The sequence below is a fragment of the Mustela nigripes genome, chromosome 9 (assembly GCF_022355385.1).
Source record: "Mustela nigripes isolate SB6536 chromosome 9, MUSNIG.SB6536, whole genome shotgun sequence".
In the NCBI taxonomy this organism is placed as follows: Eukaryota; Metazoa; Chordata; class Mammalia; order Carnivora; family Mustelidae; genus Mustela; species Mustela nigripes.
The window spans coordinates 23,457,091-23,474,628 of NC_081565.1; the positions used below are offsets into that span (position 1 = coordinate 23,457,091).

The following is a 17,538-nucleotide window of genomic DNA, read 5'->3' on the forward strand; positions in this document are numbered from 1 at the left end:
TCCTAGGCCTTATCTCTTTTCCTTTGGCACCAGTGCCCACACTGAGTTTTTATGTAATGTGGGCTGCTTACATAAGAGAATATGTGTCTGGAGAATGGATATGGGCTCCTGAAAAAGGTGAAAAGGTCCAAAGCTGAGGCGGGAGCCTTCGGTTCATTGGGGAAGGTGGCCTTGTGGTAGACAAGAAAGTGGTAAGGTAAGTGGCTGGGGAATAAGAAACCGAGGAAGAGAAAGTTGGTTAAAGGAACTGCACATTTTGAATGAGGAAAACAGGTCCACATTATGGCTATCTTCAAAGCAAAGATATCTGTGCAGCCCTGGCAGACGGAGCTGAACCCCTAAGTGGGAGGACCGTGAAGCACATTTCAGCAGTGCTTGGGAAAGAGCCTCTGAACCCTGGAGTTCATGATACTCCGCTCTTCAATCTGATGTGGGTGGAAAAATAATCCTGGTAAAAATCAAAGGGTGGACTCACCAGCCTCAGATTCTTTTGTATTCTGTGGGTTGCCTCCTGGCAGATGTGTTAGTTCACGACTATTTCTCCATGCTTCTCAGTCTATTGCCTAAGCTGAGGACCCCCTCACAGGGGTTTCTGACAACCTCCTTTTGGCTTTGCTTCTGGGACTCCAGGGGCAAAGGGGTGTTCAGCTCTCCCTCCCATCTGATCATGTTCGGGCTCCCTGATTCCTTTAAGTGAGTTTAGGCAGAAGTACTAATGATCTTTTCATTCAATAAACCGCCTTCAGGAAACTGCTCTGTGTTAGGCCCTGCTCAGTGGTAATTCTGAAAAGTAGTTTCAGGAAACTGACTCTTGATTTCAGCTCAATTCTTGATCTTAGGGTCATGAGTTCAAGCCACCCCTTGGGCTCCACGCGGGGTGTGGAGCCTACTTAAGGAAAAAAAAGTTTTTTAAAAATTTATTAATTTGACAGAGAGAGAGAGATCACAAGTAGGCAGAGAGGCAGGCAGAGAGTGAGGGAAGTAGGCTCCCTGCTGAGCAGAGAGCCCGACGCCGGGCTCGATTCCAGGGCTCTGGATCATGACCTTAGCCAAAGGCAGAAGCTTAACCCACTGAGCCACCCAGGCGCCAAAAAAAGTTTTTAAATGTAAGAGTGTTGAACAGTAGGTGAAGCTTTTCCCTATGCCCTAGTTAATTTCCTTTTGAAGAGTAATTTTGAACAGTAGCCTGAAAGATACCCAAATCACTGCCCCCTTGCCAAATACACAGGTACTCCTTACGGCTGCATTATGAAATGTTTCATTTTCAACCCAGCCCGAATTGTGAGAAAGAGGGTCAGAAGGGGAGCCTGGAGGATGTGGGACCTTCTGGAAAGCTCCAGAAAGAAGCTTTACCGGTAAAATTCCTGCCTCGATAAAAGACCCTTCCCTACAGGCTTGACTGGTTCTGCTCCACCAGTTAGCTCAGCTTCTAGAAATCATCGTGGGAATTCAGAGTTAAGACGAGTCACCTACCAGGAGGACGAAAAGGGCTGCTAGGGATAGTTGTCCTTGCCCCAGTAGGAGGCCACATAGCCGCGGGATGCCCGCAGGTGCCTGGTTTGATCCCTCCGGGCGGGGGAGTTGGAGCGATACAGACCTAGCGGGGCTGCAGGACCGACTCTAGACCCGAGCGCGTGGGGGCGTGGCTGCCCCGGGGGCGTGGCCCGGTCGGGGGCGGGGCCTCGGGCGGCGCGGGTGCATTGCCGCCGCCGCGGGCGTGCTGGCTGGCGGGCGGCAGGCCCGCAGTGGCGCGGCGTCCCGGTTGCGCGACGGGCCGAGGGCCATGGCCGCCTCTTCTGGCCCGGCCGGCGTCAGCGGCGCCGGCCCGTCCGGCTTCGCCTTCGACTCGGGACTGGAGATCAAAACTCGTTCTGTGGAGCAGACGCTGCTCCCGCTGGTCTCTCAGGTAAAGTGGCTCCCGGCGCGGCCCCTCGTCTCCCCCGGCCGCGGCCCGCGATGGCGGCGGCCGCTCGCACGGCCCGGGGTCGGGTCGTGTCGGCCCGGCGGGAGGCCGCCGCTGCCCCCCATTCCGCGGCAGGACTGCGGCGTCGGGTCGGGCCGCGGGTCTGAAGCTCGGGGACCGGCCTTGGCTGCGGCTGCGGCTTCGGCGTTTGGTCTGGTCCATCCGAAATCCGGCGGCGAGGCCGAGGGGGCTGCGCGGCAGGGGAGGCGGAGGGGCGGGGAGCCCCGGTGCGGACCCGAGAGCCCGGCAGGCAGGTGCGCCGCCCGGCCTGACCCGCGCGACCCGTCTTGGGCTGTGGCTCCGGCGGCGGGCCCCGCACGGGCTTCCCCGAGGCAGAGAGGACCCTGCGGTGGCCCACACGTTTGCAGCCCCAGTCCACACCCCGACTGCTGGCCGCTCCGGCTGGGGCATTCCTGCCGGCCTCCAGGTCCAGCGTGCTCTCCCCGAGGCCTTTGTCCCTGTCCTCTGCGCGCGTCGGCTCGCTGGGCGCCAGTTCACCCCGGGCCACCCTGCCTGCCCCTGCCCCTTAACCTGCGGCTCCCTTCGGGCCGCTTTTGTCTGGCTTGGGAAGAGTGCAGCGAAGCACTGTCTGATCGTTAATCCGGACACGCATCTTTCTGCCAAATCCCGTCTGGGATGTATGCTTTATTGTATTTGTTGGTCGTAACAGAAGTCTGGAATCAGCTAATTGACGCGCTGAGTTTCAGAGAAGTTTTTGTTGCTGTAAGTCGAGTTATACGCAGCCTGCGGGCTAGCATTCCTCACCTCGATCTGTTGTAGTGTGCCAAGCGCTGTGAGGAAGGGAGAATTCTGTGCCTTTAGGAGAGCGTTGGCGATGTGTGACTCACAACTAGATTGTAATGTCTTGATGACTCAACGCGGGTATTGCCAAGACTTTAGAGGTAGAAGGAATCTTAAAGGTTATCTGACTCTAAATTAAAAAATTCTTTCTTACAGCATCTTTACACCTGGTCACCAGTCTCCTGCTTAAACATGTTCAGTGATGGGGAGCCTGTAGCTGTTCCATAGAATGTTAAATGCTGTCTCTTCTCCTTCCCAGCCCTGCAAATATTTGAAAATAGCAGTCACACATGTCCCTAGATTCCTGTTATGCTGATTAAATAAAACGCCCCCCCTTTAAAAAAAAAAACAAACACCTGTGCTCACTTTAGCTTGGCTAACAGAACAGTGAATGAGTACACCTGACACACCTCCCCCCTCTTCCCTTCCATGTCTGATGGAGGCACTGACCAGAGAGAAGGAGCGCCAGGATCAGTTAGTAACGTCCGCACTGTCCTCCTCTCCGCAAAAGAATGCCACCACTACCAACAATACAACCACAACCAAAAATGAGAAATACTGGAGTAGTTTTAAGAGTGATAAGGGAGTGATAAGTCAAGTTCAACTTGACAGTATTTTTATCCATGTATTTAACAATACGTGTGTTGCTTACTATATGTTAGGCCATGGTTTAAGCACTTTATAAATATTAACTCCTTTAATTTTCGTAACAATCTTATGAGGTAGGTATGTGTCTATTCTCATTATATGGAAGAGGAAACTGAGGAATAGTAAGTTTAAGTAACTTATCCCGGGACTTGGAACTGTAAATGTCAAATTGGCGTTTGAACCCAGGCATCCTGGTTCCAGATTCTGTGCCCCTAGTTACACCATAGGCTGTGTTCTCTCTAGAGATTAGAAGCAGTGATGAGGTCAGCTGGTGGTAGGTACAGAGAAGGGAGTCCACAATGGAAAAACAAGGTGGAAAGTACTTGTAATCTGGAGAAATGGTAACTTTTCACAGTATCACTGCTAAAAATGGATCAGTCCTACAGCTCTGCATTGTGTAATGCCGGGATAAAAGAGGGTGGAGTGGAGGAGGAAATGTGTGAATCTGTGAATTGTGTAAATTGCTGCTGAGAGTTAACTAGAGGTCAGTGCTAAAGGGGAAAAAAATGCCAGTTTTGGTTTTTCTTTTTTCTTTCTTATTAAAGAATCATTCAAGGTCATAGCTGAGGTTCTGCATCCCACATGTTATGTATCCACAGCTGTATCTTTAGCACAGCACCATAACTGACATTCCTAATGATTGACTGTACTCAACAAATAACAGTTGACTTTGCTTAAAATCAAGAAATGAGTAAAGCATGGCCGGAATACTGTTAACAAAGCAGGACAGTGTGGAGTATAATTCAGAGTAATTGTTATGTTTCAGTGACTGTTAGCTGATTAAAACTTCAGCGTTCTAGAAATTTCATGTCTAGAAGTCTCATTTTTTAAGGATGCTGCATTATTATCCAATTCATGTTTCATTATTTTATCCACAAGAATATTTTAAGTAAGCATTTATTGTGTACTTAATAGTGCTCCTTGAGGAACTTGTAGTCCAGTTGGGAGACAGGACATATAAAAATTAACACATGCCAAGTATCAAATGAATAATATCAATAGTAAATGCTCTAAGAGCTCAGAGAATGCATGGATGAGTCAGGAACGATGCTGTAGAGGAGACCGGGCCTTGAGGTGAGCAAGTAAGACTAACATCATAAAATTTAGTGAGTTTTAAGCAGATATCATCTAACCTCTTCTGACTTTACAGGTAAAAAGTTCTGGGTTACTGGCCTTATTCTAGGAATGCATGATTGAGTTAGTATGAGACAAATGTGTATTATTTTCTGCATTCACATATTGCAAAAGATACATGTTCTTATCAGTAGATGCTCAATTAAGTCCAAATTATAACCATGATAAAAACACCTAGCGAAGTAGTAATAGAAGAAAACTTCCTAACCTGATAAAGAATATCTGCAGAAAACCAGGTGCCTGGGTAGCTCAGTGTGTTAGGCGTCTGACTCTTGATTTTGGCTCAGGTCGAGGTCTTGGGGGTCTTGGGATCAAGCCCCAAGTTGGGCCATGTTCAGCAGGGAGTCGGCTTGAACTTCACTCTCTCTTTCCCTCTGCCCCATGCTCTCTTGTGCTCCTGCTCTCTCTCCAATAAATAAAGCTTAAACAAAACAATACAAAACATTTCCTTTAAAACCAGAAATAGGAGGGATGTGTGCTGTTGCAGCTTTTACTCAACACTGTACTGGAAATCCTAACCAGCGTGATGAGATGAGAAGTGAAAGGTGTAAAGAGAGAAGGAAAATAAAAACTTTCAAGAGCCTACAGATAAATCATAAAAACTAGGAGGTTTAGTAAATTCACTGAATGGAGGATACTAAAGTCAACTGCATTTTTCTACATTAGTTAAAAAAAAAAGGTGATTCTTGGGACGCCTGGGTGGCTCAGTTGGTTAGGCAGCTGCCTTCGGCTCAGGTCATGATCCCAGCGTCCTGGGATCGAGTCCCGCATTGGGCTCCTTGCTCGGCAGGGAGCCTGCTTCTCCCTCTGCCTCTGCCTGCCATTCTGTCCGCCTGTACTCGCTCTTTCTCCCTCTCTCTCTGACAAATAAATAAATAAAATCTTAAAAAAAAAAAGGTGATTCTAAAAAAACCCCCACCATTTAGAATAAAAATGACAGCAAAAATGAGGTTCTTAGGAGTATATACATAGCAAAAGAGATGCCAAACTTTGTGAAAAGAATTTTTTTTAATTTTAAAAGATTTTATTTATTTATTTATTTTAGAGAGAGAGAGAGAGAGAAAATGAGAGAGAGTGAGCATGACGGGGGAAGGTCAGAGGGAGAAGCAGACCTCTTGCTGAGCAGGGAGCCTGACGTAGGACTCAGTCCTGCGACTCCAGGATCATGACCTCACCTGAAGGCAGTCATTCAACCAACTGAGCCACCCAGGTGCCCCAATTTTTTTTTTAATTTTTATGTTTTTTAAAGATTTTTATTTTTAAGTAATCTCTATACCCTACTTGGGGCTCAGACTCAAATCCCCCGAGATCACGAGTCACATGCTCCACACACTGAGCCAGCCAGGCAGCCCAAGAATTTAAAAAATTTATTGAAAGCCACAGTAGATCTAGAAAAATGGAGTGAAGTACTGTGTTTATGACTAGATTGACTTATCAATTTTTCCTATTAGTCTATAAATTTAATACACTTCCAGTGAGAACTTCAACAGGATTTTTTAATAGAATTTGATAAAAAGTGGTTATAATTTCATATAATTATATGAAGGAGCAAGGAGCCAAGAATAGCCAGAAGAGAAACAAAGTGGGAAGAGTTCAAGGCCTTATAAAACAATCATAATTAAGGTAATAGACCAGTGAATGGGAACAGAGAACCTAGAAACAGATCCACCCATATATGGAAACTTGATAAATCACAGAATTGGCACTGCTGGTTAGTGGGGAAAGGAAAAACTTTTAAAAATGGGGCTAAAACAATTGTTATCTAATAGTAACACATGAAATTGGAAGCCTGTCCCACACGATATGTAAAAATCAATTCCAGAGAGATTAAGGACATCAGTATGAAAATGAAAAACGTGTAACACTTTTAGGAAAAAAAAACCCCACAACTGGACAATATTTTCATCACCTCATGGTGGGAAGTGATTTTTTAATATACCAGAAGTAAAAATTCTGAACAAAGATTGTATAAATCTGACTCCGTCAGAATGAAGAACATCTGTTTACCAAAATTGAAAGGATAAGCCATGAAATGGGAGAATATGAGTGTAACACAGATCACCAATAGATGATTGGTAGTATCCAGAATAAATAAAGGATGGCAGTGAATCAAAAATTTTAAAATTACCTATTAAAGATTGGTACAAATAGTCATCTCATGGAAGAGGAAACAGATGACAAAAAGAAATGTAAAAGATGTTCAATTTTATCAGAAATCAGGGGAGCACAAATTAAAACCACAATGAGAACAAGTAATGGTGAAAAATGTGGAGCCTGTGGGAATGGCAACAGTAAACCACTTTGGAAAACAGTTGGATGTCATCTAAACTTGAATGTGGTATTACCCATGGCCCAGCAAGTCTACTCCAAAATCCATACCCTCTAGAGAAAGTCCTGCATGTGTGTTAGGGACATAAATTGAAATGTTGATTTTATTTTATTTATTTATTTTTTTGCTTCTAATGGCCCCAAACTGGAAACTACCTAAATCTACCTAAATGTCTTTTAACAGTAGGATGTTTAAATAAATTGTGTTATGTTCGTACCGTGAGATACTGGGCAGCAGTGAAATGAATGAACCACAGCTATAATTATCAGTATGGTTGAATCTCAAAAATATAATGTTGAGTGAAACAAAATCAAAGGCTCAAAAGCAGGCAAAATGAAACCATTATTTAGGGTTATAACATTTGTACAGTAATAAAGAAGTGATGAGCAGAAAATCAGGACAGTGGTTTCTTCTGGGGAGAGTGAGGTGGGTGATGTGGAAAGGGGCCCAAAAGGCATTTGGATTATCAGAGGTAATGGTAATGTTCTCTTAAGCTTGGTGCTGGCTGCATATGGCTTCCATTTCTTTATGCTTGCATATGTATATTATGTATACTCATTTGTTACATATTTTCTAACTCAGAGAGTTGTTTAAAAGCCCTGGGTTAGGTCCCAAGCACAAATCCTGTACGTTCTTTAATAATCATATTGTTCTTGGGGCGCCGGGGTGGCTCAGTCAGTTAAGTGTCTGCCAGGGACCTGGGACTGAGTCCTGTCTTGGGCTCCCTGCTCAGTGGAGAGTCTGCTTCTCTCTCTGTCCCCCCCCCCCCCCCCCCCCCTTTTGCTCCCCTCCTCTCCAAAAAAAAAAAAAAAAAAAAAAAAAAATAAAAAAAAAGGACTCTTTTTAAAGCCCAGCTTAAAAAAAAAAAAAAAGAAAAAGTAATAATCATTTTATTCTTCCTGTCAAAATCCCCACTCCCAGTCTTAAAACGGTTTTATCCAAGGAAGGGAAAAGGGATGTCTGCCACATACTCCACCCTGGTGTGGAATGTTATTCTACCACCCACTAGTCTTTTCCTGTCTGTGATAGATTTACTGCATTCACCGTTGTACAGACCCTTCACGTTTCTAAGGTAGCTCACCTTGTCTTTCCGTTTCTCTCTGTCCTGTCCTGTAGGCTTTTCAGGATCCTTGTCTCATTAATTGAAGATGAATAGAGAATGTATGGGGCCCTCTTTGCTGATTTGTTTATGAGAATTTATGTGGTTTTTTTACCTGCAAACATAAAACACATAAAGTAAGTGAAAGAGCCCCTTTTTTTCTGATTCTTTTAAAGCAACTGCCATAATTTGGTGTTTTTATCCATACTTCCACACTTCCATTCAAACCATGGATGGTTTCTATAGCTGATTAGCCTTTTTTTTTTTTTTAAAGGCTCCTTGCCCAGCGTGGGCCTTGAACTCACAACCCTGAGATCAAGAGCCACTTGCTTTACTGACTGAGTCAGCCAGGCACCTCGAATTTTTATATGTAATTATTTTGAGAACTCGCTAATGAGTTAAGTCCAGAGACAAATTTCTCTGTAGGCTGACTCCCCTTTTTTTTTTTTTTTTTTTAAATTATTATTAAGCCATTGTTCTTTTATCTGGGCTACTACCATTTTTTTTCTTCCTGGTCTTTACTAGTTGTCTTGCTTCCCCACAAAATAAGTAAACTAAGAAAATCTATTTCAACGAAGAGATTACTGTGAGTTATTCTAGAAAATAAGAATAACATCACAAACATGAGGAGAGAAGAGAGATTCTAGAAATGTAAACTGTAATATCTAGCAATTATGTAATGTTTACTATATGCCAGACACTATTCTAAATACTTTATTTAATTTACTGATGTACTCTCCACAATGAACTTGTGAAATGGGTACTATTATTATTCCTGTTTTTACATATTTGAGAATATGGAGTTACAGAAAGATTAGATGACTTGCCACATTGTCACATGACAGAGCCAGAATTCAAACCCAGGCAAAATAAGCCAGAGTTCATGCTCTTAACCGCTAGGATATACTTTGCTGGAGATTGGTACTTCTTGATACCCTTTGTTAGAAGGTATCAGATAAGCCCTAGTTCTTATTCTTGTATTCCACAGCCGAATTCTTCAGTGTATCAGATGCTCTTTCTTCCCCATGGGATGCCTTTCTGCCCTCTTTTTTCCCAGTTCTTTCAGGCATATTCTAGACTCTGGGGTCAGGGCATCTTTGGGTCGTGACTCCCAATTTAATATGCCTCCTATTTTTTTTAAAAGATTTTATTTATTTATTTGTCAGAGAGAGAGAGCGAGCGAGAGCGAGCACAGGCAGAGTGGCAGGCAGAGGCAGAGGGAGAAGCAGGCTCTCTGCGGCGCAAGGAGCCCGATGTGGGACTCGATCGCAGGACGCTGGGATCATGACCTGAGCCGAAGGCAGCTGCTTAACCAACTGAGCCACCCAGGCATCCTATATGCCTCCTATTTTTGTAGAATAATGCTAAAATTTTATGTGGCACTTATAATTTACAAGACACTCTCACCAACTGTCTTTTCCCTGATCTTTAGCATAATCCCGGGAGGAAAGAAGCAGTGTGGTTACTAACAGCGTCGGCAGCTTACTGCCTTTGTGACATTGGGCAAATTCTTTACCTTTTTAAAGTTCAGGTCTTTATCTGTAAGATGAGGGTAATAATAGTATATGCCTCTTAGAGATATAGGCATTAAATTCATTAATATTTGTTGAGTGTTAAATGCTATCTAGTCTTATTTTTCACATGACAAAAAAATTCAAGTTTGATCTCAGTTTTGTAAAACTGTGTGTTTAGGTTTGTATAAAACAGGACTGAGCAAAAATTATGGCAAAATGCTCCTGGGATAGTGTGATGATAAGTAATTTTTATTTCTTTAGTCTTTCTATATCCCCCTCCCTTTTTAAAAGATTTTATTTATTTATCTGACAGAGTGAGAGAGCACAAGCAGGGGAAGCAGCAGAGGGAGAGGGAGAAGCTGGCTCCCCACTGAGCAGGGAGCCCAATGTGGGGCTCGATCCTAGGACCCTGGGATCTTTACCTGAGCCAAAGGTAGAAACATAACTGACTGAGCCACCCAGAGACCCCATTTCCCATTTTTTAAAAGTAATCAACATGTATAACTTTTTGAACTTTCCTTTTAAAAAGTTTGAGAATAATGTAAGGATATAAACTGACCTTTTAATACGGAATTTTGTAAATTGATTTGGCTCCTGTATATGTCAGTTTCAAATGTGTACCTGTATTGGATTAAACATTTTTCAGGATGCTTCTAGTAAAAGGAAGACGGCTACATGTAATTAAACGCTGGGGAGGATGCTTGTAATGAAACAAAACGTGTGATTCAGAACTAACTATAGTTGGCATCTTAGTCTAATTGCTGATCTTCTCTATACAATTGAAAATTTAAAGCTTTTGGTAATAAACACAACTTAAACTCCTTTTCACTCCAGAGTGTCTTAGTTGTTTGCAATAGTCAATGGTGATTAAGTGCTCTGTTCTTCAGGTGGTACATACAAAAGGTTCCTTAGGGTCTCTCTGGTGTGAGGAAGGATCAAAGACTCCTAAGGACTTGACACACACACACACAATAAAAAAATTCAGTAAAGTTGCCAGAAAAAAAAAAGTAAACATGCAGAAATCAGTTGTGTTTCCATAAGCTAACAACAAAATACTTGAAAAAGAAATAAAATAATCCCTTTTACCACAGCATCAGAAACAATACTTAAAAATATATTTGATCAAGGAGATGAAAGATCTGTACACTGAAAACTGTTAAGACTTTGGTAAAAGAAATTGAAGACACAAATAAATGGAATGATAGCCCATGTTCATGGATCTGAATAACTAATATGTTTTTTATAAAGATTTTATTTATTTATTTGACAGAGATCACAAGTAGGCAGAGAGTCAGGGAGTGGTTTAGGGGAAGCAGGCTCCCTGCTGAGCAGAGAGCCCTATGTGGGGCTTAATCCCAGGACCCTGGGATCATGACCTGCGTGGAAGGTGGAGGCTTTAACCCACTGAGCCACCCAGGTGCCCCAAGAACTAACATTTTTTAAATGTCCATAACACCTACAGCCATCTGTAGATTTCGTGCAATCTCTATCATAATTCCAAAAGCATTTTTTTCCCCTACAGAAATAGAAAAACAATCCTAAAATTTGTACAGAAGTGCAAAAGATTCCCAACTAACTAAAACAGCCCTGGGAAAGGAGAACAAATCTAGAGGCAACACACTTCCTGATTTCAAATTATATTACAGAGCTGTAGTAATGAAACAGTATGGCACCAACATAAAAACAGACATGTAGTCCAATGAAACAGAATTGAAAGGCCGGAGATAAACCCATACGTATATGGTAAAATAGTATTTGAGAAGGAAGCCAAGAATAACTAATGGGGAAAGGATAGTTTCTTCAATAAGTGGTGGAAAAACTGGATCATTGCATGCAAAAGAATGAAAGTGGACCCGTATCTTACACCACTCACAAAATTAACTGGAAATGGATCAATGACTTAAATGTAAGACTTGAAACTGTAAAACTCCTGGAAGACAAGAGAAAAATCTTGACATTGGTCTTGGCAGTGATTTTTGGATATGACAACAAGAATACAAGTAACAGAAGGAAAAATAAGCACGTGGGACTACATCAAACCAAAAAGCTTCTGCACGCCAAAAGGAGAAATCCACAAAGTGAAAAGACAGCCTACGGAATGGAATAAAATATTTGCAAACCATCTATCTGATAAGAGGTTAGCTTTTAAAATATATATATATATATATATGGCTTATACCATAAGTGAAGAAAATCTCACTTAAAAATGGGCAGAGGAACTGAACATTTTTTTGCTTGTTTATTGCAGAACTGCTTTTAAGAACAAAAACTCAAAGCAACCAAAATGCCTGTTAGTAGGGCAATGAATAAATAAATTGTGACTGATTGATATGAAATAAATACATTAGATCTACATATATCAATGTAGATCAGATCTATATATATCAATGTAGATCTCAAATTGATAAAATTTAACAACAAAGAAACCAAATCCAGAAAGATACAGTATACTATTTATCTGATAGTTATTGGATTCACTTCAAACCCTGCCTCAGGGAAGGGTGTGAAGGGAATGAAAGGTAGTCCAATTTTATCTGTACATTTAAAAATCTAAAAACTAATAAAATCTGAACATTTTGTTAGAGTGGGAACAGGGTGGGGGGCAGAGAGAGAGGGAGAGAAAGTCTTAAGCAGACTCTGCACTGCCTCACACAGGGCTTGAACTCATACCCTGAGATCACGACCTGAGCCAAAAGCAGGAGTCAGATGTTTAACCAACTGTGCCACCCAGGTGCCCCTGAACAGACTTTTTTTGAAAGAAGACATACAAATGGTTACTACATTTACGAAAATATGCTCAGCATCACTAATCATCAAGGAAATTAGGCCAAAACCACAATGAGATGCCACACAACCTTCTTAGAATTGGATGTTATTAAAAAGAAATGAAAACAAGTGTTGTTGAGGATTTGGAGAAGGGAAGCCTTGTCATTGTTGATGGGAATGTAAATAGGCTCAGCCACTATGGAAAACAGCATGAAGGCTCCACAGAAAAAAATAGGACTGTCATACGACTCAGTAATCCCACTTTTGGGTATATATCCTAAGGAAATGAAATCAGGATCTTGAAGAGATATTTGCACTCTCATATTCATTGCAGTATTATTCACAATAGCCAAGATATGGAAACAACCTCAGTGGCCTTCTATTGATAAATAGATGGAGAAGATGTGGTATAAATATACAATGGAATATTAGTCATGAGAAAGAAGGAAATTTTGCCATTTGCTACAACACAGATGGACCTTGAAGGCATTATGCTAAGTAAAATAAATCAGAGAAGGCGAATACCAAATCTCACTTATATGTGGATCTTCAAAAGACAAACCCATAGAAACAGTCCAGTGGTGGTTGTGAGGGGCTACCAGGTTGTGAGGGGAAAAGAGGAGATGTTGGTCAAAGGGTGCAAATTTCCAGTTTTAAGATGACTAAGTTCTAGGGATCTGATGTACAGCATGGTGACTGTATGTTAACAACTCCATATTATATACTTAAAAGTTGCTGAAAGAATAGATCTTAGGGGCGCCTGAGTGGCTCAGTGGGTAAAGCCTCTGCCTCTCAGGGCATTATCTCAGGGTGCTGGGATCGAGCCCCGCATTGGGCTTCCTGCTCTGCGGGGAGTCTGCCCCCCACACCCGCCGCCTGCCTCTCTGCCTACTTGTGATCTCTCTCTTTGTCAAATAAATAAAAATAAAATCTTAAAAAAAAAAAGACTAGATCTTAAATGTTCTTATGACCACCAAAAAGAAAGATTATGTGAGGTGATAGAAGTGTTACCTATTTTTGGTCATCATTTGTAGTTGATTGTGGAATCATTTGCAGTGTATGTGTGCAGCAGATCATCACGCTGTACACCTTAATCTTGCACAGTGTCATATGTAAGTTATATATCAGTAAAAATAAAGTATGGTCTCAGAGTCAAATTGTCTGACTGTGAATCTTGGCTTCACCTTGTAATAGCTATGAGACCTTAAATAAGCATCTTTTAATGTCTATTGCTTTCTTTGTAAAAAGGGAATAAAGTAGTACCTACATGCTAAGCTTACTGTGAGGATTAAATTACATTGTTTGTTCAAAAACACTTTTTTTGTGCCTGCCACGCAGAGATGTTAGTGTTATGCCGATGCACCCTGTTTCTTCTACCATGCATTGAAGGTTCATCTTAGACGATACCAATCTAATCCATCAGGCAATCCAGTTTATCTGTTTTCCATTCTCTTGACTATTGCTGCCTTATTTCAAGCCAGCATTAAAAAAATTTTTTTTAAGATTTTATTTATTTGACAGAGAGAGAGAGAGAGATTGAGAGAGAGAGAGAGCACAAGCAGCGGGAGTGGGAGAGGGAGAAGAGCAGTGAGCCCAATGCGGGACTTGATCCCAGGACTCCAGGATTGTGACCTGAGCCAAAGGCAGACTGCTTAACCAACTGAGCCACCCAGGCACCCTAAGCTGGCATTTTTTAGAAAAGATTTTATTGATTTACTGATCTGAGAGAGAGAGAGAGTGACAGTGTGAGCAGTAGGAAGAGGATCTCAAGCCAACTGCACACTGAGCATGAAGTCCAACGCAGGGCCTGATCTTCTGACTCTGAAATCATGAATTCAGCCAAAACCAAGAGTCAGACATTTAACTCATTGAGCCATCCACGTGCCCCAAGCTGCCATCATCTTTTACCTGGACTACTGCGATGCTTTCCTAACTGGTCTCCCTCCTACTTTTGCCACTTTTTCAATCCACTCTTCCCCCAGAAGAGAGTATTCTTTAAAAAAAAAAAAAAATTGAGATTGTATTAGTTATTATTAGTTATTTACTGCTACTTAATGGTTTAAAAACAACAAACATCTATTATCTTAGATTCTTTGTGTCAGGAATTTGTGAGTGATGCACCTGCCTGGTTTTAGACTGCTCACATGTCTGTAAGCAGAAGGCACGACTGGCTAGCTGTCGGCCAGAGGCCTCACTCAGTTCTTTGTCATGTCAGACTGCATCAGGCTGGTCAAGTGTCTTCGTGACATGGTAACTGGCTTCCCCGTAGGGGGAATAATCTCCTAGAGGGAAGGATGGAAACCAGTGTGTGTTTGTGACCTGCCCTCCAAAGGAACGCACTGTCACTTCTGCTTTATGAATTAGAAGTGATTCACTCAGTTCAGCCCACACTCAAGGACAGGGGAGTTAGGCTCCACCTCTTGAAGGAGGAATAGCAAAGAATTTGTGGACATATTTTAATATCACCACACTTCACACTATGGTCACAAATCGTTTACCTCTTCCCGTTTGCAAACAGCCTCCACCCCAGTCCTCCTAAACATCTCATCCCTCTACAGTATCCGCTGGAAATTCAAGATTTTGCCATCTAATTCTGATTCGGTGAGGCTTTTTGTATGTGTAGTTCCTTAGGTCTAGTTCCTTGAGTATAGTTTCATTTGATCTGAAAACTTGTGAACTAAAGCGACAAATAATTTGTTCCCAAACACACAACTTCTAGTGGTAGGACAGGCAGAGAATAATCATTACGGACATTTTTGTTAAAACAACCCCTCCACCCCAAACAAAACAAAACAAAACAAAGCAAACAGGAAAATTGGCATGGCATAACTGTCATATACTTCTGTTTGAAAATGGGAAACAGAGGAATAGGAGTCACTGGTTCACAGGTTCTGAAACCCACCCAGACACAGGTTAGTAGTACGACGAAGACCTGAGGTGTGGGGATGTTCTTCATGGCTCTTAGCACGGCCCTTGGAGCCATCCTCGCTCATGAGAGGTAGCCCATGTTTGTAGCTGCACAGTTTCCTGGCCTGCACACTGCCTGTGGAAGCCTCTCTTCATTTCATACTGATCGATCTCCTTCAGTCCAAGATGGTAGCATTCCTCCTGACATAATTATCTTTAAAGTTTTGTGGGTCTCCTGTGGATCTTATTGGGCTCGCTCAATTAGGCAAACCATACCCGCAAGTCTCTTTATGATAAGCCCTGCTCTAACCCGGGCTTCTGCTGGGGCTCCTCAGGACAGTACCTCTAAAACGTCTCAGGAGACCTGTTGTTTAAGTGAATGGATCTCTGGAGCACCACCTTGAATCTTCCTGAGATCCTAACGTACAACTTTATAGTCACACTCTTAGCTTCAGCTTTAGACCTTGCTTTCCCGACAGTGCCCTAGATTTTGTTTTTGCTTGGAAGCCATTCTTAATTTAGCATCATTGGCCTCCTGGTGAAGCTGGGAATTTTTAAATCCAGAAGGCCTGGCTTCTTTTTTATTTCACAGTGTTTCCTTTAGCTTCTGTCTCACATCTTATATTTTACATTTTAAGCAAGAAACCAAGTAGCATCTTCAAAATATGTCTAGAAATCTCCTTAGCTGGATCACCCAGTTCATTAGGTGTATTCTCTAATTTACACATTCCTGGGGGTGAGTTTCTGTCACTACATACCAAAGATCGTCTTTTCTTGAGTTCCCAATAAGATTTTTCTCACTTCCCTTTAAAGCCTTCACCCATAGCTTCTCAGTGGTCACCATACTTCTACAAAGTTTATTCAGCACTCTCTAGCTTTTACTAACTCCTCAAAGTCCATTCAGCTTCCAAGGCCTGATGTCAAAGCCACTTCCACATTTTGGTTTTTGTTACAGCATTGCCCCAGTTCCGAGATGCCAAAACATTGATCAGTTATCTATTGATACATAATAAATCACCCCAGATTTAGTGCCTTAAAGCAGTAAACATTTATCATCTCATAGTTTCTGTGGGTCAAGAATTCTGGGATGGCTTATCTTGTAGTTCTGGATTCAGGCCTTTTTGAGATTAAAATCAAGATGTTGACTGGATGCACAGTAATCTGAAGGTTCGACTGAGGCTGGAGAGTTTGTTCCCATATTCACTCTAATTGCTGTAGGCAGGAGTCTTCAGTTCTTTACTATCTTTTGGCCGGAAGCCTCAGTTTATTCCCTTGTGGGTCTCTCCATAGAGTTGCTTGAGTGTCCTCCAAGATATGATAGCTGGTTTTCTCCCAGAGTGATTGATCTGAGATTGAGGAGGGGGCAGAGATGGAAGTTACAATGTGTTTTATGACCTATTCTCAGAATGACCTGTTCTCAGAAGTACACCATTGCTTCCACTTCACTCATTAGAAGTGAGTCTCAGGGTCCTGGGATCGAGTCCCGCATCAGGCTCTCTGCTCGGCAGGGAGCCTGCTTCCTTCCCTTCCTCTCTCTCTGCCTGCCTCTCTGCCTACTTGTGATCTCTCGCTGTCAAATAAATAAATAAAATCTTTAAAAAAAAATAGCATTTCCTCATAGAAGGAAGATCAACTCATCTGACATACCTACACAAATACTTTCTATCATATCCTCCTATTTTAATATTTTGCATAGCATTTACATTAATTTTCCTGTTTACCTATTTGCTTGACTGTCATTCCTCCCCTGTCTCCCACTTGAATGAGAGTTTGGGCCTTTCTTGCTTGCTTTCTCTTCATTGCCTAAAGTTTTACTTGGCATATGATAGGTGGGTAACAAATATATTTTATATGACTGCATTATTGTTATCCTGATAGACTGTAAACTGAGTAGGACAGGATTGTGTTAGTCTTGTTCACTGGTACATCTTCAGGACCTGGCATCTAGGAAATATTTTAAAAATTAATAATAATATTACAGATGAGGACATTTGGAGAGATCATTAAATTTCCCTAAGGGCATTTAGCTAGTAGTGGCAGAGCCAGGCTCAAACCCAGGCCTTCCTGATTCTAAATTAGTAATACTGTAACATATAAAGTGCCTGGCACATGGTAGTTGCTCAAAGAACCATTCCTTTCTTCTTATCTTAATTCTCTGTTCTGGTCTTTGTTAATGCATGTACATAAATCATTTCATAGTTATATTCAGTGGACATGTACTATTTAGGATCTGTGTTTTTCATGTAACAGTCTTTAAATATTTTTCTATGTCAGTATTGTTCATGTACTAATTCTCTGGGACATTTTGAAGATCTGTATTTGTTTCAACAATCTTTTTTTTTTCTTTTTTTTTTTTTTTTTTTTTTTTTTTTTTTTT

The 17,538-nt window shown here is 41.9% G+C and overlaps 1 protein-coding gene across 2 annotated transcripts in view; it reads left to right on the top strand.

The window, feature by feature from the left end:
- Nucleotides 1-1,716: 1,716 nt before the first annotated feature.
- CTNNAL1 (catenin alpha like 1) overlaps nt 1,717-17,538 on the top strand; it is a 63,159-nt gene continuing 47,337 nt past the window's right edge. For both annotated transcript variants that reach the window (XM_059411124.1, XM_059411125.1), the window contains exon 1: nt 1,717-1,906. In XM_059411124.1, the coding sequence (XP_059267107.1) occupies nt 1,784-1,906 (123 nt within the window). In that variant the 5' untranslated portion in view covers nt 1,717-1,783. The remainder of the gene's footprint in view (nt 1,907-17,538) is intronic.